This window comes from Cebidichthys violaceus, unplaced genomic scaffold (genome assembly GCF_023349555.1).
Source record: "Cebidichthys violaceus isolate CVI_PGR_0920_01 unplaced genomic scaffold, fCebVio1.0.p SCAF_51, whole genome shotgun sequence".
In the NCBI taxonomy this organism is placed as follows: Eukaryota; Metazoa; Chordata; class Actinopteri; order Perciformes; family Stichaeidae; genus Cebidichthys; species Cebidichthys violaceus.
Window position 1 is genome coordinate 23,509 of NW_027176717.1, and position 27,196 is coordinate 50,704.

At 41.6% G+C, this 27,196-nt stretch overlaps 2 protein-coding genes across 5 annotated transcripts in view; one reads left to right on the forward strand and one right to left on the reverse strand.

Annotated features, from left to right (window-relative positions):
- The window catches only part of ccdc146 (coiled-coil domain containing 146), a gene marked incomplete at its 5' end in the record, with an annotated part of 30,652 nt that extends 20,308 nt beyond the window's left edge, over positions 1-10,344 (forward strand). The window contains 5 exons of the mRNA XM_068731425.1: positions 5,819-5,929; positions 6,042-6,179; positions 6,804-6,929; positions 8,127-8,249; positions 9,581-10,344. Of these exons, the coding sequence (XP_068587526.1) occupies positions 5,819-5,929; positions 6,042-6,179; positions 6,804-6,929; positions 8,127-8,249; positions 9,581-9,781 (699 nt within the window). The remainder of the gene's footprint in view (positions 1-5,818; positions 5,930-6,041; positions 6,180-6,803; positions 6,930-8,126; positions 8,250-9,580) is intronic.
- Positions 10,345-12,053: 1,709 nt separating this feature from the next.
- Positions 12,054-27,196, reverse strand: part of gsap (gamma-secretase activating protein) — a 28,775-nt gene continuing 13,632 nt past the window's right edge. For 3 of the 4 annotated variants that reach the window (XM_068731380.1, XM_068731379.1, XM_068731378.1), the window contains exons 23-32: positions 26,785-26,816; positions 24,853-24,914; positions 22,957-23,052; positions 20,349-20,419; positions 19,908-20,002; positions 19,084-19,203; positions 15,813-15,874; positions 14,438-14,539; positions 13,579-13,675; positions 12,054-13,415 (exon numbers count right to left, since the gene is read on the reverse strand). In XM_068731380.1, coding sequence (XP_068587481.1) covers positions 13,315-13,415; positions 13,579-13,675; positions 14,438-14,539; positions 15,813-15,874; positions 19,084-19,203; positions 19,908-20,002; positions 20,349-20,419; positions 22,957-23,052; positions 24,853-24,914; positions 26,785-26,816 — 838 coding nt within the window. In that variant the 3' untranslated portion in view covers positions 12,054-13,314. Of the gene's footprint in view, positions 13,416-13,578; positions 13,676-14,437; positions 14,540-15,812; positions 15,875-19,083; positions 19,204-19,907; positions 20,202-20,348; positions 20,420-22,956; positions 23,053-24,852; positions 24,915-26,784; positions 26,817-27,196 lie in introns of those variants that run through there. The other variant, XR_011105102.1, reaches the window with a different exon arrangement.

Sequence of the window (27,196 nt, forward strand, 5' to 3'; positions counted from 1 at the left end):
TGCCAACTTCTCCTATAGCGCCACCATGAGGTTTGTCATCAGTGGTTTTGAGTGTAGTATCTCAACAAAAATTGGATGGGGTTGCCATAAAATTTGGTACGGACATCTTTGTTACATTAGTGATCCCCACTGACATTCCCACGAGCTCAGCTGTACCATGAATTAGCAAATATTAGCATGCTAGCACACTAAACTAAGATGGTTAACAAGGTGAACGTACTTGCTAAACTCCGGCATGTCAACATGCTCGCCTGGCTGCAGACTGTTAGTCTTGTTTGGATACGCGTGCGACTCCTGGACCTCTCTTAACAATCAACGGTTACAGCCCTGATTAGTGAATCGATCCACACATTCCATATTTCTCCCTCTCCTTTTCGGGAATCATTTTCTAAATCACTGTTCTCCCTCACGCAGCCGTCTAACTCCACTGGGTGCAAAAGCGAATCGCCATGGGTTTCTCCTATTGCGGGAAGCTTGCCGAATCAATTCATCCTCCTTGTGAATTCATTCTATATGCGAATTCAATTTCCATGCAACTGCCTTCGCTGTCGATATATTATATATATTGTGTGTTTGTATTCATCTGTGACCAGTTTATCTGCTCATTTCAGACAGCCCCCCCCCCACCCTCCCTGTGATGGGGAATTTTGACAAAGATAGATCGGGCCATCTGTGACACTATTGAAGTTCAATATACTCTGAGGCTTTCGTTTGCTCTGAGGAATTTTAATTGCTGCAAAGTAAACAGCGGTTGCTGTTGGATTCTGAATTTACTACTTGTTTATGAGTCGCCGGCACGTCCACATCTAGAACGCACACATACAGGTGCGCACACACGGGCGCACACACTGAGATTGGTGCAGTGTTTGTGAAATTGCGATGATGCCCTTGCGGCAACATCTGAATATTGTTCGACAGTGCTTTAATGACTAGCTATACGTCCGCTACACAAAGTCACATGCAAACCTAATATCACCAACAGAGAGGTATTTATAGAGCGCACACAGTCGGTAATGGAGAAGGATTTATAATGGGTGCGAGGCTGATGTCATACTGCACTGTCCCTACGGCAGTGTGACTCACTAGGGACAGTGTTTGTCTGTCCCTCTCTTAAATCTTTGTTTAACCTGTGTTGAACTCACTACCATTGGGAAAAACCCCACCGTGAATCATATCTTGATAGATGTGTGCAAGTGACTGCGTTGCATGTGAGAGCCTTAAGTTAGACGGGTAGAGAGAAAGGCTGATAATGCTGTTACTTGACTGTTGTTCTTGTTGAGTAGTTTGATGAAACTCCACTATACAACCCTTGAAAGTCATTCGGTAACTCACTTCGATCTGGCTTATCTTCGCTCTGCTGCCTAAACACCCGCGAGCGCACTCGGGCGTGTCTTCAGACAAGTTGGGATGTATCCCAAATATAGTCACGAGAGTAGTCAACAACATATTTTTGTTGGACCACTGGTAAATTAGCTCTACTCAAGATTCTTGCTGCAGATCTCTCATGGAATCTTTGCACTGGCTTCTCAGACATAAAGAAAAAATGGTCTTTTTGTTCCCACATCGTACACTTTGGTTGCTAATGCCCACCGTTGAGGTTACAGATCCAAATCATAGGAGTAATGTTGCTCTGGAGGACAACCAAGTCAGCTGTTGTTTTTCCTTTTGAGTGGGAGAACAAATATGCAGCGGGGTGGATTTTGGGGGCTTATTGGTGGTGGAGAACTCATTCACAACCTTTGCAGACACATGCGTAAAAACATACAAACAAGCGTCATGATTAATAAAAACATCAAATCAAAATGCAAAAACACTGTCAGATAAGGCAACTGGGATAAAAAATAGATATCAGAAGTTGAAGGGTGTAAATGATCTTGTGGTAAAGCAGGGATTTGGAGTATGATACTGGCTGTGCCGGCCTGAATTCCTCAGGCAAATCACTGCACAGTCTTGAAGACCTCTGACAACAAAAGCCTTCGCTTTCACCCTCTAACTGGGACGCAGGAATAGTTATAAAGTACGGTTCCTGCCTGCAGAGGACCTCAGGCTACATCAGGCTCATAAGACATTAAGAGGAAGATAACTAGGGGCCAGACTGCATGACCTTAAGGTGTCACTCAGAGAGAACCAGGACATTCTGATGTAGCATTTCAAATTTAAAGCCCTTCAAAATCTCAATCACGAGCCAACTTTAAATCACATTCATGAGACAATTTGTCTAATTTCAGATTAGATTTTAGAGGAAACTACGGTGCATAGTAGTTTTACATTACTGGTTAGCTAATATTACGTGTGTTTCTGATATTATGTGACCTGCTGTCGAATATTCCTGGAGAAGCCAAGTTAAAATGCACATTTCCAAATTGATTCTAATTTATTTCTCATTTCGGGGATTATGAAAGCTTCAGTTCAGCTCCTGTGCTCACATGTTCTGCTAATTAACCTTACATAACCTTATTATGATTTTACCTCGGTTTTACTTTACTGACCTTTCTGCCTTACTGCTCTGTCCCTTTTGTCTTTTATCCCTTTTAATTGCGAGAAACTTTGTAACCTAATTTTTGGAAGTGGTATGTAAATAAGGTGATTATTTATCTTTTATTATTATACTGCTAAGCATGCAGTGTGCCATCAATTATGTGGCTTTTTAAGCCATCATGCTAAACCACTAACTGAGCGTAAATTATGGAAATCGTATGCAAATTATTTTCTGCGTGGATGCTGTCACACGCACGCAGAATGCTTTACAGCATTCATGAGCCAAGAAAGCAGCAATTATTTGTGACAGTCAGATGAAGAAAACAGAGAGGCGGGCAGGCAGAACAGAGGCACTGACATAGAGACAGATGAATACAAAGAGAAAGACAAACATCAGCGCAGACGAACAGAGGGAGGAGGACGGGTTTAAAAAATGTTAAGAGCAAATGCACAATGCAGAGAAAAGAAGAGATTGAAGAGAGGGGAATGAGAGTGACAGAGACGCGTTGTATCCCATCCATCATGGAGTGTTTAAATGGCTCGAAGTGCTTACGAATGATGTTGGGACACAGATCAGTCAGACTGAGAAGTGAGGACTATTGGGTATCGCAGATTCTAATGTAGTCTGAAAAGTTCATCAACATTTAAAGCTTTAGAAATAAATGAAAACATTTCAAATTCAGCGATGTTTCTTCACACCAAATGTTCATTCTTCAGTTGGTCCACAGCAGTTTGCTGGCTAAACCGAATCAACACAAGTCAACACAAACTCCAAGGATTTATATGCTGATCGTTGTAAATACCAAACAAAGAAATGGAAGGTAGTGTTCTTAGGGCATGAATTTTTAGAATGTTAGTACTGGTAATTTGATTAAAGAAATATCTGTCGTTAGACACTAGAAATAGTTTGTCACATCACTTAAATTCCAGCATTCCGACTTTGTTCAGGGAATAGTGAGGCTTGAAGCTTCTGCACTGTTTCCACCAATGTCCAAAAACTGTTGTATCTGCCATATAATAAATGGAAAAAAAAAATGCAAAATACTGCAGCTGCATTATATTTCCTTACACAAAAAGTGTGAAGAATTCAAAATGCACTATGGTGTAGTACAATGATCATTCAGTTTTAATATGTTTCAATCATGCATTCAACTCCTTGCATCAGGAACAAGGTTTTGTTGTCAAAGTTCTATTCTCTGTGAAAGCTGCAGATAACCCACGTCCCTGTTGGTCAGCCCCAATTCCTGTTTCTCTGCATCTCCTGCCTCCCTCTGAATCTGTCTTCCTTGTATGCTTTCACATCCCATCTCTCCCTCCTTTCGTCACTCTGGACTTCATGCTGTCTTCCCTTTGCTCTTCCTCACTTCATCTTCCTCTATCTGTCAGCCTTTTATCAGTCTCTCCGAGTACATCTGCTCCGCTCTCGTCTCCACTTTTCAGATGCTTACTGTCAATGCATTCTGTAACTTTAGCCTGACAAACGCCTTCAGTTAATCACATGACAGTCATCCTAATAAATTATAGCTTGGTTCACATGACATTGAGAGAGCACTGAACACCGGAGTCCGTTTTAATCAGACTCACTGTCTGCTTGCAGGGGCTTCATTAATCTCCTCCATGAAAGGGGGGGGGGGGGGGGGAACGGGAATCGCCGCTTTGTTCCACGGCGTCTTTCAAGTCTCACACATAATTTCTCACGTTGGATGAACGCATATAGACATGCGCAGGAGCACGCACGTACACGCGCCGCATGGTTGAGTGGAGAGAAGCTGCGGTTTCATAAGCCAGGTCATGGCAGGTCAGACCCCCGTGTACAACATATTTCCACACGCTGTTTGCTCCTCGTTTCCTCACTTTTACTCTCTGCTGCCTGTCCACTCACTTTCTTCTTCACTTATATTTTGTCTCGTTCTCTCCAGGCTTCTATTCCTATTTTCTCATGTCTTCTCTCTCTCGTTTCTGTCATCTGATCTGGTTTTTTTTTTGCCGTCTTTCTATTTTCTGCTGACGTCCTTTTTATGGTCCCTGACAACTTTCCTTGATCATCTTTGCTTCATATGTTTTTATATATAGACCAGCTTTATTTTGCTGTAATGGGGCCATTGGGCTTTTGCTTTAACTTCCCCGTTGAGATATTGCAGCTACTTTATAATTGCTCATTTCCATCTGCAGTCCTTGCACAGGTTAGGAGGCCACTTGTCTCCGTCTCTACAATTTATGTTAAATAGTGGATATTGGAACCAAATGCTCTGCATGAAACAGACTGACCAGGTGAATTCAGGTGCAGCTATGAGTCCATATCATCCTCTAAGCACCAGCAAACTCCTGCTATATGAGCTGTATATACAAGACGGCAATGTTTTTTTTTCCAGTTGCAACATTCCATCAAATAAAAACGGTCCTGACGTCTTGTGCATTTTAATCGCATTTTCCCAAAATTCAGCCTGACATATTTGGTATCTTTCAAAACTTTGGGAACGTTACTAGAATTTTAACGATGGGTTCTTTTGTGTTCAAACAAAGCCTGGACAAACAACACAAGTTTGTGCGGACTGTTCTTCCAGATTCATAATCATTTAAAGACCGGTCCACACCGCTACCAGGGATCAAAAACTCCACAGGGTATCTTTTAATTAATGTATTAGATGTTACTTTTTCTGTCATTCATCTTAACTTTCAATCAATAAATCATGTCAGCACTACATTTCACACTCTCAACCCCTCACTCACTAGTTTCAGAATAAGAGTGTTGGCGAAGGGCTTGAATGCTGTCACTGTCCCCTCAATTTGATGTCATCTCTTGTCCTCCTACCTTCCTTAATTGTCTTTCAACGGTATTTTAACTCATCTTCTTTTTTTATTTCCTTGTGTATCCTTAACTCCTCTTCTATTTCTGCTGTACGTCAGAATATTTTAAACGGTTCCTTAGAGGGATCCTGTGGCATTTTAGATTTCGGTTTCTTTTATCCCACTTTGCCAGTGACTTGTCACCTAGTCTGAAGTAGCTCCATATAGGCACTACATTTAGCTGAGAAATGTCTTTAAGTGTTTTTTTCTATCCCCGGTGCAATAGGATCTTAAATGCCTGGAGGACACGGTACTGGAAACACAGACAGTAGCTGACTAACTCTAGATTTGTTGCTTTTCACTTTATTTGTGTGAAGTGTGCTCTTGTGGGAAATTACTGTATTGTTTTCATTACTAGAACGCAGCGACAGTGACATGATGGCTACAGTTTTGCTGATAGTGTAGGTCTATAATATACTGTACATACAGTGTTACTTACACAGTGCCAACCTATAGTCTTGTTTTTGTCTCTAATTCTCTCCGTGTCTCTCAGTTGTCAGAAGCCAGGGACGAGAAACTTGAAGGTCTGAGTCGGACTGTTGATTACAAAGAACTAAAAGGCAAAGACCTGTCAAGTGTGGAACTGGTCAAGAAGATTGAGCAGGTACACGACATTACAAGGTGTTTTATGTGTGTGCAATCATGGTATCTACTTGAATGAATTTTGGTGATATTTTCATGATTTGGCCATAATTATGGTGTCCCTTTGCATTTAGCTGGAGGTGAAGCTAGCAGAGAGCGAGAGGCAGTCTCTGGAAAAAGAACTCCTCGTGGACCAGGTGACCCGGCTCTCGAAGCCACTCAGTGAGCAGGCTGAGAACTGCCATCAGGACAGACTCTCACTGACAAAGAAGGTAGACGGCAAGATCCACTTGAGAAGAGGCTTAGCCCATGTACACACACACACACAACGAAATATAAGCGCTCAGATTAACACACACACACACACAAAGATACTTGTTATATCATTCACCCTTTTTTGTTTTTTTTACCTCCCTCTGTGTCTCTCTCACGCACACACTCTCACATTGTTTGAGGAGCATGCGCGGTCCATGTGAGGAGCATGCAGAGTGGGCATTAAGGAGTTCACCGAACATTACAGTTTCCTTGTACTCAATCTCTCTTTATCCCTCATTGGCTGTCTGTATATAGACATATAAATATCCTCAAGAACAAGGTTCAACAAGGTTGTAATAACTTGTAATAATGACATGAATGAAGATGAATTTGGCATCATGATGATCATTTTGCATCAAGACAGATCTAAATGAAATCAGATATTTTGAATAATTAGCTTCACCACTTGTATCTTATGTGTATCAAGTCATTAATTCTGAGTCTAAATGCATGTTGAGTAAGCTAATCTGTGTGTGTGTGTGTGTGTGTGTGTGTGTGTGTGTGTGTGTGTGTGTGTGTGTGTGTGTGTGTGTGTGTGTGTGTGTGTGTGTGTGTGTGTGTTTGTGTTGTCTGCCCTCCAGTTAAACGAGCTCCGAACTCACATAATCGACACCAACCACCGCATGATGGCCGTCTCTGCAGAGCTCGCCATGAAGCAAGCTGTTGCGTTGTCTCTCCAACAAGAGATCAAAGAGAGAGAGCTCCAGGTCAGAGGTGGTCCCGGTCGCTCACAGCTCAAACAGAACACTGTCTTTCTTATTGTTCCTGTCTCTCTCCTCTGACCGCAAGCGCAACAGTAATTTCTCACCGTGTCCCATCATTCACCTCAAACCTATTTTTATTTGCACGGTAAAACACGTCGGGAGGCAAACACAGGAAGACAAAATAATAGTCATTAATAGTTTTCATGACGAAAACTCCAAGGGGTTCATGAAAATTAAATAAATGATTCAAGAATAAACAAATGAAGTAATGCAATGCACCGGGTCGGTGAGTTTTTTTAAACAGGTTGGGTATCTGCAGGATTCAGGGCTGTCACAATATCAGATTTCTTTTACACTATTATCATGGCCAAAATAATTCATAACAATATTTTTGAAATATCTTCAGAAAATAAAAAATGCTGGCATCAGCAGCCCATGAGCAAATGTCATATCCATAGCAACCAAGAAAAGTTCAAATGTTGTTTACATTCAAGCCACATAACCTAATAAGTTGAAATATTAACTAGCCAATTTACCCACCTGGCTGTCTGCCTCTGCCCGTATTGAAAATAGCAGTAAGTCAATCTCTGAATATTCTTTTCTTATCAAATGAGACGTGTAGGTGTGAAAATATAAAGCTATATATTGTTGTTTCTGGGCGTCAACCTCCATAAAAAAGTAATAACCAGGTGCCAGATTGTATGCACGCATTCAGGATGAAGCTACAAAAAACAGGGTACAAAGCACCGAAGAAAAAACGCAAATGGGGCGTGCGGAAGGGCCAACTTCGAATGCTGTGCTTACAAACCGTAACCGACAAATCCTACTCATTCTGCCTTTTAAGGAAATGCAAGGAGCCATCAGCTAAATCATCATTTAAGTAAAACATTTTGAAATTCTGACCCTGGTTTGAACAGAAAGATTAAACTACTAAGATGAGAGGATTTCCCGAAATGCCTTACGAATGTTTCAAGAGACGTGTGTTAGTAAGCTGAAGAACCCTTGCAGCTGATGTACGCCTGCAGCGCGCCGCTGACACAAGTAGAACTACAAAATGCAGAGGCATAACTTTGCCCAAATTCTGACAGTAATGCGACCATCTGTTTTTTTCAGGCGCAGTTAGAATTGAATTGAGCCAGGAGAGTGCAGAGTGATAGGAATGCAAAGTGAAAGGTTCTCGCACTGCCCCTGTGTTTCCAGATGGACAGGTGCCAGCGGCAGCTGGAGCAGGGCCTGCCACCATGCCCTGAGTTAGAGAAGGAGTGGAGGAGGATGCTCCGAGACAAGAAGAGGAGACAGAGGGACAAAGAGGAGAGGGAGAGGGTAAAGACACACTCACACTCACACACACACACACACACACACACACACACACACACACACACACACACACACACACACAGATCACTGGTCAAGAATTGATTAAAGCACTGAAGGGCATGAAAAGAAGATGGAATGACAAAAGGGAGAAAAAAAAGAAGTGGAGCAGGAATCGATTAAGATTCCGAGGGACAATAGGGGCTGCTGTATACCTGGACATGCACAGACTCAGACGGAGAAGTGACTAGAAACTCTCCACACACGGAGATTAGACAGGATATAGGATTGTTTTCACCAAATGCACAAACACAAGGCAGACTGGCAAACAAACAGAATTAGACGCAGTCTACAAGGCACACAAACAGGGATCAGTTGTGTCTGAAACCAGTCTGTTATTATTTTCTCACCCAGTTTATTTCACTTTTATTCTCCGATAGCCACCGGCCCAAAAAGACACCACACTTACTCTGCATGCACAATGCATAACCTAATAATAATAAATCTTCTGAAGATTTATTATTTGTCATGCATTTCAAAGGTTCCTCTTGAAATGTAAATGTGTTTTATGAACCTGATGAGGAGAATATGTTTTGTCCTATTTTATTTATTGCCAGTTCCTGCTATTTGTTTGCATTCAAAGCCATTATTCCTTTGTTTTGTGTGCAGTTCTTAGATCACATGCCAGCGGATAAACTGTTCATATGCATGAGAAAATCGCCATCTCTTTGAAGTCTCAGTTAGATTTAGGCACAGTTCATTTGCATTTTGCTGTTGAGGGGTGAAAGTCAAAGGGAGGACTGTAGTGTCGTGAGCACATGTGCACACTGGAAGAGGTTTTTACTTTCTCAGCAGAAGTCCGCCATGGTTACAAATTGATCCATCATCCATATTGGGTTCACATCAAGCTTTTATGATCTATATAAACTGTATGATTACTAAAAACCACAGTAGCCAGCTGTTTACGCGACATGTTCACGAAAGAAAAGAAAAAGCAGCTTTCAGTGTATCTGAGCATCATAACCTGGTGGTCAGATAGACGAACAAGTGCAGCTCACCAAATCCTGTGAATCCAATCAGTGATTGTGAGTCTTGCCTCGTGCACTCAACTGTTCTTTTGTGCCTTTGCATTATCTTGAAATCTAAAAAATTAATGAGTTATTCCATTTTCATGATTAAAATTCAAGAATTCTAACTATTTAGTCCAAGGTCATGCAGTCTTGCATCAAATATTAAAACTGCTTCTGGTGTGTGTGTGTGTGTGTGTGTGTGTGTGTGTGTGTGTGTGTGTGTGTGTGTGTGTGTGTGTGTGTGTGTGCGTGCGTGCGTGTGCGCAGCTTGCTGAAGAAAACGAGTGGATCCAGCTGCCAAATGGAACGTACACCACGGCCGAAGCCCGTCCGACCGCATATATCCCCCAGAACGACTCGCTCCCTCTGCCCAAACCCTACGGCGCCCAGGCCCCCTTCAAACCCTCCCAACCGGGAGCCAACATGAGACACTTCCGCAAACCAACACTCAAGCCCTTAGAGATATAGAAGACAAGGCACACGTAGTCATAAACCTATGGATGTTGGTCAATGGTTGTAATTTGTACAAATATATTTCAGTGATTTGACTCATTTCTTTCTCACACGTATTGATCCATCTGCTCTTTACACAACTCTCAGCGCCGCTCCCTCCTCCTCCTCTCTGCTTCTCGTGTATGTTTGTGTCCTCGGTGTCCAGCATACCACTGCTGTTTTGTCATGTGAGAGCGTACTTGTGTACTGCATCTGGTTGTAATTTTGTTTCCTTTTTTTTTTTTTTTGTTACTGGTAATAGCTTGTTTACACTCGCGCTTGTAGGAACACACTCATGATTGAGCTCTAACAGTAAATTGTGAAATTTTTTGGTAGTGGTGCTAGTGGTGATGCGTGTGTGGGGCATGTGTTCATAATCATTTTTATAGTGTCTGAATGTTCATCTGAGACTAAATGCCAGAGATTATTTACGTCTCATGTCGTGCTTTCATTTGAGGAATTACAACATTCCCCTGATAAAAAAGGGACTTCAGAATCACCGTGTCTTATGTTTATACAAAAGAAGTTTGCAAAATGGATTGTAAATAAAGAGATTTTTTTTCAAATTTAGTGTATTTTTCTTGAATTACTGCCATACTTTTAAAGAAAATGAGTGTACAGATAAGCTTTGTGGCAACAGCTAGCTAGGCCTTGACTTTCTTTGTTTCCACTGAGTTTCCTTTGAACCCTGGCAAACCGAGTTACATTGTTGCATTTGGGATTAATTAGGAAATGATCTCAACTCGCAGGCAAATAGCTTGAGAGGCTCTGTGCGGTAGGCAATAAACTCTTTTAGATTCTCAAGAATATGGAAGTGTTTTAGACAAATTTAGGAAATAATCTCAGCATCAGTCGTCATACATGCTGCGTCACGTTTAGGGAAGAACACACCCATCACGCATTTATACAGGCGTGTTTTGCAATACCATTAGTGCCAAATTACACAATCTTTTCAATTTATTTTTTTTACTTTTATTTTGATGTTTACCACCCATCTCAAATCAATTCCTCTTTAAATGTGTTAAATCCCTTATTTCCTCTCTCTATTGCCTCCTCCAAACTCTGTTATGCAGTCGGTGTTATGTAGCCGGCTAATAAGCACAAACAGTTAGAGGCTACCTTAATTTGACAGCTCTCAGCCTGCAGTGGACGATCAGGCACACACACACACACACACACACACACACACACACACACACACACACACACACACACACACACACACACACACATTACACCACTGGGTGGACAGAGCTGCCTCAAAATCAGATAAACTCTACCTGCTTTCTTCTTGAACCCGTCAAGTGGTGTATCGCAAACTAAGCTTACACCAGGGGTTACCAGAGTTATTTGTCTCTGATGCAGCCTCACATCCCTGTCAGATTAAACTGTTATCCTATTTGCTTTTGGCAAATCATTTCAAATGTTTGTCCATTACCTTGTTGCTTATTATTTCAACTGTTTAGCTAACCAGTTTGGCTGTTTCGCTGGCTAGTTTTAATGCACCATGTTACACTGATTCATGCAGGTGGGAGGGGTCCCCTGTGCCGTTAGCCTATTGCAGCTCGTAGCTTACAAATAATTGTGACAATAAATTGACCAAAAATCAATCACACCAATTTGTAATTATATTTGGATGTTTATTTCCCTCCTAAACACAAATATGTGTACATTATGATTTATATTCTTCTACATTGGTTAAGCGACAACTGCAGAAGCACAGAAGTTGCGAATGGCTGTTGCACACAGTAATGGCCTTCACAAACACAAGCGTGCTTGCGAGCTGCTTAATGCGCACATCAACACCAAGACTACTTTCCCCTCAAGCCAAGATCAGCAGATAGAACGACTTCCAGTACATTTGTAGAAGTTTCAAAGGCGAATGACTTTGTTTTTGGTCACCAGTAGCCATCTCTGAACTCCTCACCCCATTTAGAGCTCCACTTTTATCCAGTTTATCCATCTCTCGTTCCCCTTCATTTAAATTCTCCTCTCTCTTTGTCATTCTCTATGCTCTTTCATTGCCTGGTCTTCCTCTCTATATTTACATTTATCATTTCAGGCATTAAGCAGGCACTCTTAGCCTGGCTTACAGCTTAAACCCATTCAAATGTATTCATCAGTAACAAGATTACAAGTGCGCAGGATGAAAAGGCAGCAAGACTGAAGAATATGCAGAAATATCCCAGCATCTCTAAAAAAAATGTATCTTTAATAGAGAGGAAGAAAAATAGGAGAAGAACAGAAGTAAATATATATTTTTTTATTGGAGGACATGATGTAACAACACACACATTTCATCTCCCCGTGTCCCCTGTCTTCCTTTCCACTCTCCTAAAATATGTTGTGTTCCTACAAGCGCGAGTGTAAACAAGCTATTACCAGTAACAAAAAAAAAAAAAAGGAAACAAAATTACAACCAGATGCAGTACACAAGTACGCTGGGTATCTATACTTATTTTCGTCTGACTTTAAGTCAACATTTAGACAATTATAGATATGATATATTGTCACTTTTAGTGACAATGTTTAACATTAGAAACATTTTGCTGAGGGTTTTGTCAAAAAACATATCGATATTTCACAAAAATATAGCCAGCATCAGTGAATTCTCTACATATTTCGGACATGCTCCTGATTTAGCCACTCTCAGTTGTCTCAAAATCCATGTCTTTGGTGTAAAGCCACGGTCTATTTCCTATGAAGAGCAGGCTAATTTGTACATTCAGTTTACAACACCTAAATACCTGCTCGGGGCTGTCATTTTAAATCCGCCGGGTCGCCTCACTGAGTTATACTAAGCCCCCCTTTTCAGCAGCAAAGATTGCGCATAACTCAGCGTTAACGTCATATTGAATGTACAGCAGCCACTGACTGGCCATATCAAGCTACTCCGTCCATAAAGCTTTTGTCAGCATGTAATCAAGTTGATGGGGTGCAGCGGCATTACGGAGAGCGCAGGAGGATAAAACAAGTGTTTGATTTATAAATACTGTTTGCAGTATTTGACATCAATGTTCATAAATTGTTTGAGAGAAAATGGGGGAAGTTGTGGAGAGAATTGTTGCTGCTACAGTTCATATAAATAGCTGCCTGCGGTTATTGATTTCCAATAAATATTAAACCACTAACTGAAGATCCTATTGTTTTGTCATGTTTGGTACTGTTTCATATTGTCCCTCAATGTTTGTGGGGGAAAAACATGGTGACTATTTCTTCCATTCTCCCACATATTCTCCCCTCCATCTTTCCTTCTCTGGGGCGTCTCCATCCATCTACCCCTCCGTCCCGTTCTAATCTTTCATCAAGCACTGAGAGCTTGTTTATGAGCGCTTAGCTTTTCGATCTCTCCATTCATCTTTCGCTTCCCGCCCTCCACCCCGCCGTCATCCATCCATCCGTTATTTATCCTCGAGGCCCAGACAATGATGACTGTTCCCTGGAACACATTTCCCCCCTCATGTGTTTCTCCCTCAATCCATCCACCCATCCCCAGACCCTCTCATGCTTCATTTTTCTTCAAAGCCCAGCAGTATTAGTGTCTGCTTCAGAGCCGTCTCCTCCACGAACCTGGCGTCCACGTTCTCCTGCTCGTCGAAAGGGTTCAGAGCTGCAACACAGGAAGGAGGAGTTAGACAGGGATTTAGCTTCCTGTACAGGATGCAACGCTTCCTTCCTTCCAAAGCACGCACATAAACGCACACATTCTGTCTTAATCCTCCAAAGGCGTCTAAACGAGGCAGGATACACACCCGCACTCGCACATACACTACCTTGCTCCTCAATATCGGAGAGTATTTTTGCCAAGTAGGTAAGGGGCAGAAACTCGGGTCTGAAGCCTGGCTTGTCTCTGCTCGTGAACGCACATCCCTGAGGAGGAAGACAAAAACAAAAAAAACTGTGGGCTCTGCCGTTTTCTAGGATGCACACAGTCGAGACAAATCTGCAGCAAATCCCCAAACTAGTCACCTTTACTCACTTGTTTCCTCTTCTGAATGAAGTTGGCTGAAGTTTAACTTTTCAGGCAGCCATAAATTCTGATCATGTCATTGCACAAAATGCCACTGGCTCCGCTGGGCAATTAGCTGACTGAAACCAGCCAATGGCATCATGAAGTGGACGGATGATGTGTTAGCTGTACAGCTGGGGTCACTGTTTAAACACGTTTGATGAAGAATGCCAAAGAGGACTTTTTTTTTTTTTCTGTAATACTGCAGAAATAAATGCTTTTTTTTAGTTAACATTGAGTTAACATTTTTAGGGTTGCAAGGATTCCTTGTCAGAAACTTGTGATAATAGCTCATAACAAGTTTCCAGAGCCCAAGGGGATTACTTCAAAAACGCTTGTCTTGTCCAACCAACAGTCCAAAACCCAAACAGTTTGAATTCACAACGATGTGAAACAGAGAAAAACAATACAGCCTCACATTTGAGGAGCTGGATCCAGCGTTTTTAGCTAATCCAATACTGTGGTTTATGATCAAATACCTGCACAACCAGAGACTTTCCCACAAAGCCTCGGCTGTACTTTGCATTTATTGCTAATTAGCAAATGTTGTGTCTGCTAGTCTTCGGTGCTTTTAGTGTGTGCATCACTCTCTGCGGCATGTGTGACACACTGTGTCGCGTTACCTTGTTGTTGTGTTTCTCGAGCAGCGTCCTGGCATACTCTCTGGAGATCGAAGCTGAGCTGACAGGATGGTCCCACATATGGTAGATCTTCTGCTCCATAGGCTACAAACACACACACGCGCACACAAAATAGTTTACATTTTAGACATGTAGCTCATGTTGTCATGAGAAAAAATAATCCCTGGGGCAAGTGAACATCTGTCCCTTTCTATTTTGCCGCTTGGAACTCAAAGCCATTATTGAGGAGTTGACTGCTAATGAGGCATTCTAGAGAACTCATCATTTCCAGTGTTGAGCAATGCACACAACAGTAATAAGTAACACTTAAGCAAACAAGAGACTACAGGTGTGACTGACAATGAGATGGAGATGAGATGGGATTGATGGGTCATAGCACTGGGCTGTACTGGCAAACCTAAACATTGTGAAATATTCTAAGACAAATACCTTGATATCAACACACAAGGCTATGGTCTGAACTTGCGAGCAGCTGGTGCATCTCTTGTTTATTTGTTACTGCAGAAGTGTGAAGTACAATATGAGGTTTGCCGGAATTCCATTGGCTTTAAAGATGTATATCATAAGAGGGATGTGGGTGCTGGTTTTAGCCAAGAGATATACATTTCCTACAGTTTGCCAGCATCTCCTGTTTTCTCACTGTGTGTGAATGTGTGTGTGTGTGTGTGTGTGTGTGTGTGTGTGTGTGTGTGTGTGTGTGTGTGTGTGTGTGTGTTGTACCTGCTAAATCTCTCCTGCCTGCCTGCCAAACTCACCCAACAAAAGTCTGATGGGCAGGAAACAGAACAGAGACACTAAACACTCAACATACCTCTGACCACAATGCGGACGGAACACACCCACACACACAACTACAGAGGAAATATACTCTCTCCACACGGGAACCCAAACCAGTTACACAAGGGTTAGGGACGCACAGACTCAGTACTAACTGCCTACACTACCCATCCTCAAAACACACACACACACACACACACACACACACACACACACACACACACACACACACACAGCAGCCGGTTACACATGGGCTTTGTGATTGGCTTGAGGGGGGCTTGAGGGAGATGAGACCCAAAATAACTTCAAACTCTTAATTGGACTGGAATGGGAAGTTTGGGGAGAGAACCATTAGAGAAAAGATCAAAACTGTCCCCGTCACTAATAGATGGGATTACAATAGCCTCGTGCATTGTTCTGGCTGAGATATTCACACCGGCCACAAACTGCTACCTCTCAGCCCTGTCCTCCGAGTTTGTACGCTCAACATATTATCATTTGGATGGCAGACTCCTATTCCTGGCCCTGCATAAAAACCTCATGGGTGAAAACACACACACACACACTCAAACAGAAGTACCTCAGGGAGTCTCTTGAGTATGCTGAACTTCAGTCTCTCGTTGGCATCACTGTTGTCCAAATCTAAACACAAAGACAGAGGTGAAAAGAGGAGATGTGGTGCTAAATACTCTTCTGAAGACAAATCGAGGACAAATTATGATATGTCATATCTTCTCTCTATATTTGCATATATAAATCAATTGTTCAAAATCTTTTGAAATTAAATATTGGATTAAAGTTTTTTTTTTTAATTTCTGTATCTGGAGACACTTCATGTAAAATAAACGCAAATAAAATCAACAAAATCCAAGATTGCTATAACTACTATAAACCTTTTCCCCATGCTGATTCCCACGGATAAAAAGGAATTAGATGGAAATTTACATTTTAAAGAAAACAGTGAAATACCATTCTGAGTCAGCAACACTTTAAGACTTTTCACAGAATGTATTTTTTTGTGTTGCAGTGAGATCCATCAATTCTAAAAGAGCAGAGAGCCTCTGACATCCTTTGACCCGGCAACCTGCTTTGGCAGCTCCTGGATGAGAAGCATTCTGGGAGATGTAAGTCATCCAGGATGTTATAAGAACCAGAACAAAAACCTAACTTCTTAAGGCGAGCAGATGATAAATTTAGAGTTCAGAACCAGATTATTCATCTTCTTTCTTAAACTTTCTTCACCAATACAGTTCAACAGATTGGCACCATTACTGCAGCTGCTAAACCTGATTCCGGAACCGGAAATTCTAGATGAGACGGTTTGTGTGTGTTTGTAATGAGGCAGAAAGTGCACACCTGTCCGACCAACTGTCCAGGATAAAATAGAAGAAATCTAAATAAATATATACTTATTTGATCAATTCCTTGGGAGAAGTGACGCATGAACCCTCTCACTTCAAAGTCCTGAAACATTCTTTTCTCTCACTTTGAAGTTTGAAACCATTTGGACCCGCTCCTTTAAATAATCTTTTCATCTTTGTGGATCTTTGTTTGTTCTCTTCATGAGAAAGAACCATGTAAACTACAACAAGATCAAGCGCGACGAGGATATTTTAGGTTCTGTTGAGCTCAGTGCCAAAGTTTAGCCTTGAATACACACGAAGACAGATCAATGTTTTTGCGCACGGCACTGAATCCCCAATGGTAGCTGACCCTAACCGCTGACCTCTCTCTCGCACAAATGATGACAAAAGCAGACAAAGAAAAGACGACGTGTCTTGCCAGTGAAGTCAGCCGCCAACATGCTCTACCAGTGCTCACAGCTCTGTGGTGTGACCTGCTCCTTCAGGTTCAGTGGTCATGACTTCGTCATTCTTCAGTAGCAAACATGAATGCTTTCGCGCCATATTGTGTCTCTGCATGCACAGGTGGCAGCATTCATTAAAATTAATAAATAAGACAATTAAAAATAAAAACAAACAAACATGTGAACTCATTATAATATAAATTATATTCAGCTTTTTTTTTTCATGATGTCCCTTTCCATGACAGTGGAGATGTTTCCTGGCCCTCACCTCACAACAATAATGAATAATTATGAATCAATGAATTTAATTCTTAATCATTCTTAAACTGAATGAGGCTACCAAATAGCTAGCTAGCTTGTTCTAAAACAGATGTTCAAAAATTTAAAATAAACTGCAAGAAAAAAATTAATGAAAATTTAAAGATGAAATGCAAAAAATAGTTTGCATTTGCATATAGTTTTAATAACTTATAATTCTGGCATTATGTGGTTCATCTGTTCGTCCCACTAATTGTCCTGTGGGTTTTGGGGGTTTCTGGGGTAATTCACAGTAACTCAGAACAGGTGCAGCGTAGTATCAGCCACCTGTGGGACTGTGGGAATGCTGAAAATATTGCTGACTGCTGAGAAGCTAAAGAATAATGAATAAATATTTTTACCATTTATTAAAAATAAATACAAATGTTGTTTTTTTGCAAGTTTGAGATGAAAGTGAATAGGACTATGAATCGTCAGCCCCATTAGCAGCTCTGTGAGGTTTGTACTGAAGCACAGCGGTGCTTTGAGCTCTGGTCACTTTGGTATTCAAGACAAAAGCCTAATAGTGACTCGCATATGTTTATATATGTTCATATATGAAATTCAACAAAATATATCCCACCTGCGTTGTGTTGGACCCTGCAAATTCCAGCAGACCTCTAATTTACAGCTCAAAGCTGAAACAATTCTTAGTTTGCAGATGATGCACAACTTTTTCTTTCCATTCCACTTCTACATGCAAATGCAAAAATCAAACAAAAAAATGTCCATGTCATTTCCCAGGTTCTTCACCCCTACAAGTGGGCCAGGCTGAGCCGGAATGGGCAGCGTCTTTTACTGTTCACTGCGTGGATGCCTGGAGCCCTGTTGGCTCGTCCAGCTATGTTTTTACTAATATAAGTGAAAACCAACGGCGAGCAGACTGGCCCTTATTTCTGCAAGAGTCAGCGAATCATGCCCGGAGCTCGAAGCATTCTACATCTTTTTTATAGTTCTCAGTCATCTAATCGTGTTCTCCTTCTACCTGCTACTTGTTAAAGGGGTCAAACAAATCCAAATGCCTGACAAGAAACAGCCCAGTTACTCAGCTTTTCATTTGAATATTCGCAGACTTTCTGGTTGTTTGTCATTCTTCGCGTGGCGTATGTGGCTGCACTTTTCTCGGCATTAGACAAACTGCTTCATTTTAGTAAGATGCTGATGTTTGTGGAATGTTTTTACTTTTTACATCACTGTCTGAATCCATTCCTGTATTTATTTGCCTCTCTTCATTACAGAAGAGAAAGCAACACAAAGAAAAAGAGCCTCATGCCGCCCAACGACAACCTCTAATATAGTTCCTGCGTTATGAATGATTTCATGTTTTAAACTTCGTCATACTAATGTGGTTTTATAGACATTGATAGTAAAACAATGATAGGTTTGGAAATACTGAATACAGCCTTCTGATCTAATGTGCAATTCGGTCTGCATTCATCAACTTAAGTACAACAATGTTTTTGTGTTATTCTTCTGTCGTTTATTAATGCTGCCTCTATCATATCTTTTACTATATTGATTTGTATGCTTATATATTTTCATTATTACAGCATGTCATAAAACATTTAAGCAATGATTATTTGATTTAGTTTTTTATGTTGTTTGTTTTGTTTCTTATTGGAAAAATTGGTGCAAGACAATTCATCCTGAGAGGAACAGTTTTCTTTGTAAAACTTCTCACATATGCAAAAATGTGTGTGTGTGTGTGTGTGTGTGTGTGTGTGTGTGTGTGTGTGTGTGTGTGTACCTGTCATGAGCCGAGACACAAAGATCTCAGTGAGCTGCAGGAAGCCGTGATCAATGTACTGTAGGAAGGTGTGACGAGGGAGGCAACGCACAGCAAACACCGCTAACAGGGTGTGATAGCCTGGAGAGAGAACAGTGGGGCAGATGAAGAGAAAGACGAGGGAGAAACTTTTGATGTTCCTGAAAACAACAAAGGAAGTGAAAAAGTAAAACAACACTAACAGTCTTCTGCCATGCTAACAGCCGTGCTTTGAGCTTCATGCTATCGTCAGCATCCAGCGACATATTCACATTGACAATGCTGAAGAAGATGTTTAACAGGTATTGGACAAAGAGCTTGTATTGTTAGCATGGCCAAGTAATTGGGTTGTTTTTTTCTCAACTTTTATTCACCAAAAGGGACACAGACTCAGTGTGCCTGCTGTTTTACAGCTTCACACCCAATTTACACACATTTACACCTGCAGCCTCAGTGTCAAGGGTGTGCTGCCTTGCTTCAGGGCATTTGTCTTTTCCTCCTGTTGCCAAACAATAATTCTTACCTGCAAACTTCTCCTCATAAGCAACTAAAATCAAGGGTGTAAAAGTGGGATTTATATGGCAAACACTGGAAAATGAATTTAAATTAGTGAAAATGTATTCACACTCTGCTCTGCCCATGTCTGCGCTATGCTAATGTTTAACATATTTTTGGTTACATTAGTCCTGAAGAGAGCGGGTCTGTTGTCCCTCAGTGCAAACACACATTGTTATTCTGGGTGAGACAGAGACGGACTGGATTAAAACAACGAAAAGTGTGTGTGTGTGTGTGTGTGGAGATGGTACCTGGAGGAAGGGGCAGGCAGAGACCCCTCGTGGCTTCCAGGATCCGAAACATGAAGTGAAACACCGACCACTCGGCTGGACTGCCCCGCTGCGTGCTGGAAAACACACACACACACACACACACACACACACACACACACACACACACACACACACACACACACACACACACACACACAGAGAGAGAAGAATTTGGACTGGAATGTTATGTAACGTGAGCGCACACGTGAAGAGGGGTAATCAACAGTTTGCTCATGTGGACACACACACACACAGCGGGGAATGATGGAAGGTCTGGAGCACACATGGGTGAAGATGAATACACGCACACGCACACACACACACACACACACACACACACACTCCAAGTTCTTTATACTTTACATTACAATAATCAGAAACTTTAAAGGAGACACACACTGACGAGGGAGGAGTACTCACAGGCACAAAACACGAGGGCCGAGCTTGTACTTCAGCCAGACTGACTCCAGCATGTGTCTGATGAGCTCCAGCTAAGCACACACACACACACACAGAGACACACACACGTTAGTTCTTCGGGAAGGAGACGCTCGGTTAGATTCCAATGAAACGAGACATTTTTCTGCCACGATGTCGTTTTCTTTGAGGAAATGCACACTTGTTCAATGATCAATTTCCTCGCTTCCCTCTTTTCTTTTTCTTACTTCCCATATTCATTTCCACTGAAAAAAGAGAGCAGTGGGTCCGGATGTGAACACATCTTTCAGCACGCAGGGTTCATCTGAAACATGCCCGCTGCGTGCTGGAGCACACACATTATGCACTTCTTCTTTCCACGAATGACCCCTCTCTCATCTCCTGTAGAATAACAGGAAGACGAGCTGCCTCACTCACATCCTGCACACCAGTAGGAAACCCTCCACCAATGTCCTCCACTGACCTCAGGGAAATTCAATTAGCTTCACTTATGTAACGAACATGCCCAAAATTAAGAGACAAACATAATAATCAACTTCTCTGTTGTTGTTTTTCAATGTCTCCTGCACAGATTTAACGTTTTTTTCCTTCACTTCAGTGTCTAATTAGCACATTTTCTATGCAACATTTTTCATGTAGTCTGTACACAAGTTTAGGAATGGATTCCCAAATTAATAACCGCAGCAGAATTTAAGGATGTCTCCATCAATGCAGATGAAGAAAGTAATACTTTAAAAGTCAAAAACTGCTCTTAATCAGCAAGCAATTGTTCCGCTCTTTGGTTAACAGTATTCATTTTCGTTATCAGATATTCATTGTTATACAAGAAGGTGGCGACTTTCAAGCTAAATTAATTAATTGGTAATTTCTTTCCTCTTCGACTAACATCTTGTGTGTTCGTTGCTAATCCAGGCCCCTGAAGATCATTAAAAGGGAAAGAAATATGCAGAGATGTTTTTCTTGCTTAAAACAAAAAGTCAAACAAGTGATTTAAAGCCACAGACTCATACACGCTATCCCCAGTGTGACTTTCTATGTGAATAAAATCTGGAATCAGCAATTTGTCTTAATGAGCCTCGGCCCGGCAAAGAGACTGGATTTACTCAGTGTGGCTCCCCTGCTGAGGAAAAGTTGAATAACCTTGGGTATAGAATAACTTATTCTGCATAATTGTGAATATTGCAGCCTATTTCAATTAATTCCATTGCTTTTAATATGTATTTTTAACTAGTGATTCACATTCAGCTATTAGCAGGTTGTTCTTTGCTCTGACATTGGCAGTGTTATAAAAAGGAATGTATCTCAGTTGTCTGTAGCAACAGGGATAGAAAATAAATAACAATGACAATAATGTGCTGTGGAGCTGCAATCTATCATAGCAGAAGTTCCCTTGCTCTTAAAAGCTGTAATCTATTTCACCCCCAACTTCTCCCCTGTGTCAACGCAGCCATTAGTCTCAATAAGCACCGACAAGAGGGATAGATGTTCTTTATTTGTGGAGGGGAAGTCAGCCCTCTTTGAAAATGTACCATTCTGAGTTTTTAAAGCATGAGTCAGCTTGATGTGTAAGCACATCACCCGGTCGTTGAGTTACTCGACTGTTCTCGAGCTAAAGCGTCCCTGAAGGAGGTTTCTTATGGGTCCTTTTGTGTGTGCGTGTTTTAATAAACCCCGCTCCCCGGATGAGAGAGTTTTTCATTTTCACTCCCTTGAATAAATTCAATAATAACCTTGTTTGCCAGGACGCAGGGCAATGCCAAAACGATTACAGACGTGCCTTTTTCTATTACTTTCATTTGGAGTTTGAAGGCGCAGGTAAAAACTCATAAGCCTGTCGTACGGAGCTGAGCCACCGACCTATCCAGCTGAGCGCAGGCAGGATTTGTTTTGTCTTTGTTACTCTGTCATTTGCAATTCCATAAAGTCTCGAAACGTGGTGCTTCCTGCTTTCTATTCAATTCCAGCCTTACCCTTGGCCTGATTTAATACTGTTGTGTTGATATATGCTCTATGTCTGCTTAAAGCAGCTCCTAGCTGTGAACGGATTTTACCTCCCAGGAATACTAAAGACTGACTTTACAGAACCAAGTACCTCTATAGGGTACTGAGACGGAGAGTGGTAACGTCTTTCCGCTCGGTTATGCAGATCCCACCTGCCGCTCTTTTACAAAGGGTGGAGTGATATTCATATGTATAAATATTTGGGATACACATTGTGCTCCCCCATCCCCCACAAAAAGCCCCTGAGTGGTTGAGGATACATGTCTTAACTAGAGAAATGTTTGTTTTAGAGGACTGAAGCGGCGACCTGATGGCTTCCAGCAACCCTCTCTAATCTGAAGAGCACACGTCCAACTGTCAGAGCATTTAACTAAAGTGGAGAACTCGTTGCCTTTTCCACTGAGCGATCCTCGCTGTGAAGAACACTTAACCTTGCCGAAAAAGAGTAAGGGCAAGCATTAAATAAACATAACTCGAAGAACGATGTACCTCTAAATAAAAAAAAAAAAAAGGTTCACGGGAGTATGTACGCTGGTCCTGAACCTCTCTTTTTCTGTCCAACACACACACACAGATGCGGTGTACCAACCAGTTTGGCTACATAGTTGACAACCAGCGAGTCGATCTTCTTCTTCCCCATACGAGGCAGGTGTCTGTTAAGATGCTCTCGGAGCTTGTCAACCGTCTGCAATGTAAAAAACACACTGATTATTTTCTCTGTGTGTGTACGTGTATGCAGCCTGGAGTAAATGTTGTGTTTGTGTGTTTTAAGAGTACTTTGCTGTGCACTCAGCAGGGTCAAATTGAGTTCAGCTTGACTTTCCCCACGACTACAGTGTCCCAAAATTCATTTAACCACAGAGAGAAGAGGAAAGGAGGGAAGAGAAGAGACCTGTGGATGTGAGAGGTGGAAGAAGTACAGAAGATGAGTCTAAAAACAGTTGACAGAATGACCCGATATCCTATTTAAGAGGGAAGAGGGAATGAGGAGGAGACGGAAGGAGAGAGGGAAAGAGAAAGGAGTGACAGGAAAGAAGAGGAAAGAGAGGAACAGGTAAAAGAATGATGGAAGGGAATAAAGAGAGAGAGGCAGGAGGACTGGGTCATTCTAAGAATAGCTGAGAGACTGCTAGCATCTCGCCTGAACTCCATTAAATTGAAGCTATCTGCTCTTTAAAAACTATGCTGAGCACAGGGAAAAGTGGAGGATACGAAAATGTCCATCAAACAGCGTAGAGTTAAAAAAAAAAAAAAAAAGGCAGGACAGGGACCTTAAGATGCCCCCTTTTTTAAAGTGTTGACTCATCTGAAGCGTAAAAGGAGTTTCACCTTAAAAGATGACTATGGTGGGAAAGCATCGGCTGTCAGCATTTCACTACGGATCTTTAGTGGTCTATATATCAACACATGTTAGAGGAAAAATCCACCTCCAGGGGCTGGTAAACTGTTGTGTGTCAACAATATGGGATGCTCAATGCATCTACAGAGGAATTTAACAATGAAGCACTTCAGGATACGGACACTTTGTTTTATTTTTACTTTGCCTCATCTACTACAGTGAGTGTCAGTGGAGAGGAAAAAGACACACGGGGCACAATTATTCAAACTTTTTTAAAAAAGGACCTCAAAGTCGCCGTGGTATCTCAAAGGCAACAATGAGTGTTTCATTGTTTTTGAAACAAGTTTTTTTTTTAGAAGGTTTAGGGACTTCCTGCTTCTGAAATATCGGCTTGTTTTGTCACGACTGACAGAATGACTGGTCCTTTTACTGAATGATTCATTTGGCAGCATTTCACAAGCGATGCTTTTCAAAAACCTTTCTGAAATCTTTTGAATGGCTTTCTCACTTTAAACCAGAGGATTCTGGTGCTACGTTACAGCCAGAGGTATGTGAATGCAGAGCTGATTGTGTATAGTATACTGGAACCACGTTTTTCTGAAAGATACGTCCGCCTTGAGCTTAATAATAGAGAAAAAGCCTGAAAGCTAATCAAACATGGATGCCTCATATCAGCCAAAGATCGTCATTTGGAGGTAATTGAACCCAAATTCAATTAATTTAGTGCTACCTTGTCAACTCACGGTATTTTCAACCCTCATACTACCAACTCTGTAGTCACACAATCGTCTTAAGTTGGTGTTTCGTCCATTAACGCGACATACTTCCTGGCTCAGAGCCAGTTTCCCAATTCATCAAAGATCTGGATGGGGCTGAGGTCAGGGCAGGCCAGTCTAGCTCTCCACACTCAAGATAAAGAAATCAATTTCTTTATCCACCTGCCTTTGTGCATAAGGTCACTGTCACGAAAGAGCCGTCCCTTAAAAGATTGGAAGTATACGTTTTCCCTTAGAAACTAAGCATCTAGCCCAAGCCACAAGAAAGCTACTTTTAACAGTGTGTGTGTGTGTGTGTGTGTGTGTGTGTGTGTGTGTGTGCGGTAGGGTGTTGTAGCCACTGAAAGGTTTCAGCTTCTCTGTATCTCACCAGGCCTATGAGCGCCCTCTGTTGATGGTCCTCCTCCTGGAAAAGTGGCACCAGCTTCTTATCTAGAGGAGAGAGAGAGACAAGGCAAAAGTGGGAACTTGCACATAAAAGAGACGTTTGAAGAAACCTTTGTTGCTGCATCCGTGCTAGACTGAACACTACAGGTAGCCTCAAGTGTGTCAGTGCAGTAACATTATTAAAAAAGGCCATCCGTAGGAATGGATGAACCCAAACTCTGACTTGGTATGGCCTGAACAAAGAAAGAGGACATTAATGGACTCTTTTAGATGACTGTTCGCCTTAAAAATACATCCCAAGGCCTGGGGGTTATGGCTGCAATCCTGCTGTGTCCTATGCGAGTGTGTGTGTGTGTGTATGTTTTTTTGTTGTTGTATATCAGCCATACTAAAGTGGACCATGCTCCAGCTGGGTCACTTAGGATGAATTATTGCATACACAAACACACACCATCTTTTGATCACTTTCACACACACGTAAGAAGCTGGCATTTTGATGTTACAGTGTAATATGTTACAAATTATAAAATGGCACTTGTAGGACACAGCTAGCCGACAGGCTGCGCTGCCAGATTTGCTGTATGCCTGTTAGACGTTCAAAGTTATCAACTGTTTTGAATTTAAATATCTTCAAATATCAAACTTGAAGCATTGTTGAATAATGACTTACTAGATAAAGAAAACAAAAAACACTATCAAAATTGTTGATTAAGTCATTCATCAAGTAAAATGCTCAACTATATGCTACTTCCAGCAAATCAAATATGAGAATTTGCTGATTCACTCGACTTTATAATCTTTTCAATGTGATCTCTTTGGTTTTGCTCGCTTGGTGGAACAAATCAGAGCCATTTGAAAATGCCACTTTGGGCTTTTGGACAGTCCACCACTTTGGTCCTAAAATATCAACAACTTTGGGATAAATTGCTGTGGAATGTGGTGCAGATGGGGATCAGAGTATAAATCCTAATGACACTGGCTTTTCATCTAGCACCACCAGGAGGTAAAGATTTTTACTTATCCAGTGAAATATGTCAACATGTACAGGACAGATTGGTACAACATTTGGCACAGACATTGGTGGTTCCCGGGCGATTTATGTCTGACTTTGACAATCCTCAGACTTCTCTTTAGTGCCAACATGAGGTTGACATTTTGCGCAAAATGTTTCCACGACTATTGGATTGATCGCCATGACATTTGGAACAGAACATGGCCCCCCCCCCCCTAGATGAATAGCAATAACTTGTACGCACTTCATTCCACAGACTTTGCACTTATTTGAATAGATTAGATTGATAAACTGTTGGAAAATAGTGTGGCAGCTTCTTACACGAGCGCTATCATCTGTGCAAAAGTGATGAAGAGAGTGTGTTTTACAAGTGAATCTGTGGGAGGCTCTGGTTGTATGCGATCATCCGTGTGAATTAACTGAGGTGAGGGAAGGTCCCGTGTTGTGGCTAACACAAAACATCTGCACTGGAGTCATGAGAGACAGAGACAGACAGAGAAGAAGGGAGAGAGGTGAGGGAGGTAACTAAATCCCCACTGTTATATAGTTGTAGCATTCTTCAACTCTCCTCTTTTAAAATTCCCTTTCACTCTCTCACTTCTCCCACTTCTCCCTTTCTTCCTCTCAACCTCCAAGATAAATTAGTGTGGTGGTTCTGTTTAGTTGAATTCTCCGGTGGGCATGAAGAATGCGACCTCAGAAGAACACACAAACACACAAACCCAAACACACTCGCACACAGTTTTGAGCTCCATTATAAGCCAAGGTTTTGTTGTTATTTATGACATTCAGACTCCGTGCATTGTGTGTGTGTGTGTGTGTGTGTGCGCGCCTGTGTACGTGTGTTGCATCTATAGATTTATGTTTGTGAGTGTATGTGTGTGTGCGTTCATGCCATCTTACCAAGACACCAGGTGTCCACCATTGATAGAACTCTACAAAATAAGAAGAAAAGCTTTGTGTGAAAACAATCCCTCAAGCTAGCATTATAATAAGAGTCTTACTTTTCACGCTGTAAGCCGAGGCCCTATCATGCTTCACTGCTGCAGTCTGCAGCAAAAAAAATATATCAAAACTATAAAAGCACAAAGTTTGTCTGCAGGTGCTGGAGTTTGGCCTGAAGGAAGAGAAGCTAATTATGAACCAAAAGGGCTTTTGGTTTGATCCCTAATATACAAACTGGACAGAGTTATATCTAGTTCAAGGCAGGTATTACATCAGTGGTGCATACAGGTACATGCCCATCATCAAGTCACTTGATCTGGTTGGGGGGGGCTTCAGTTGCACTCTCATTTCTAAGGTATTTTAAATGAAA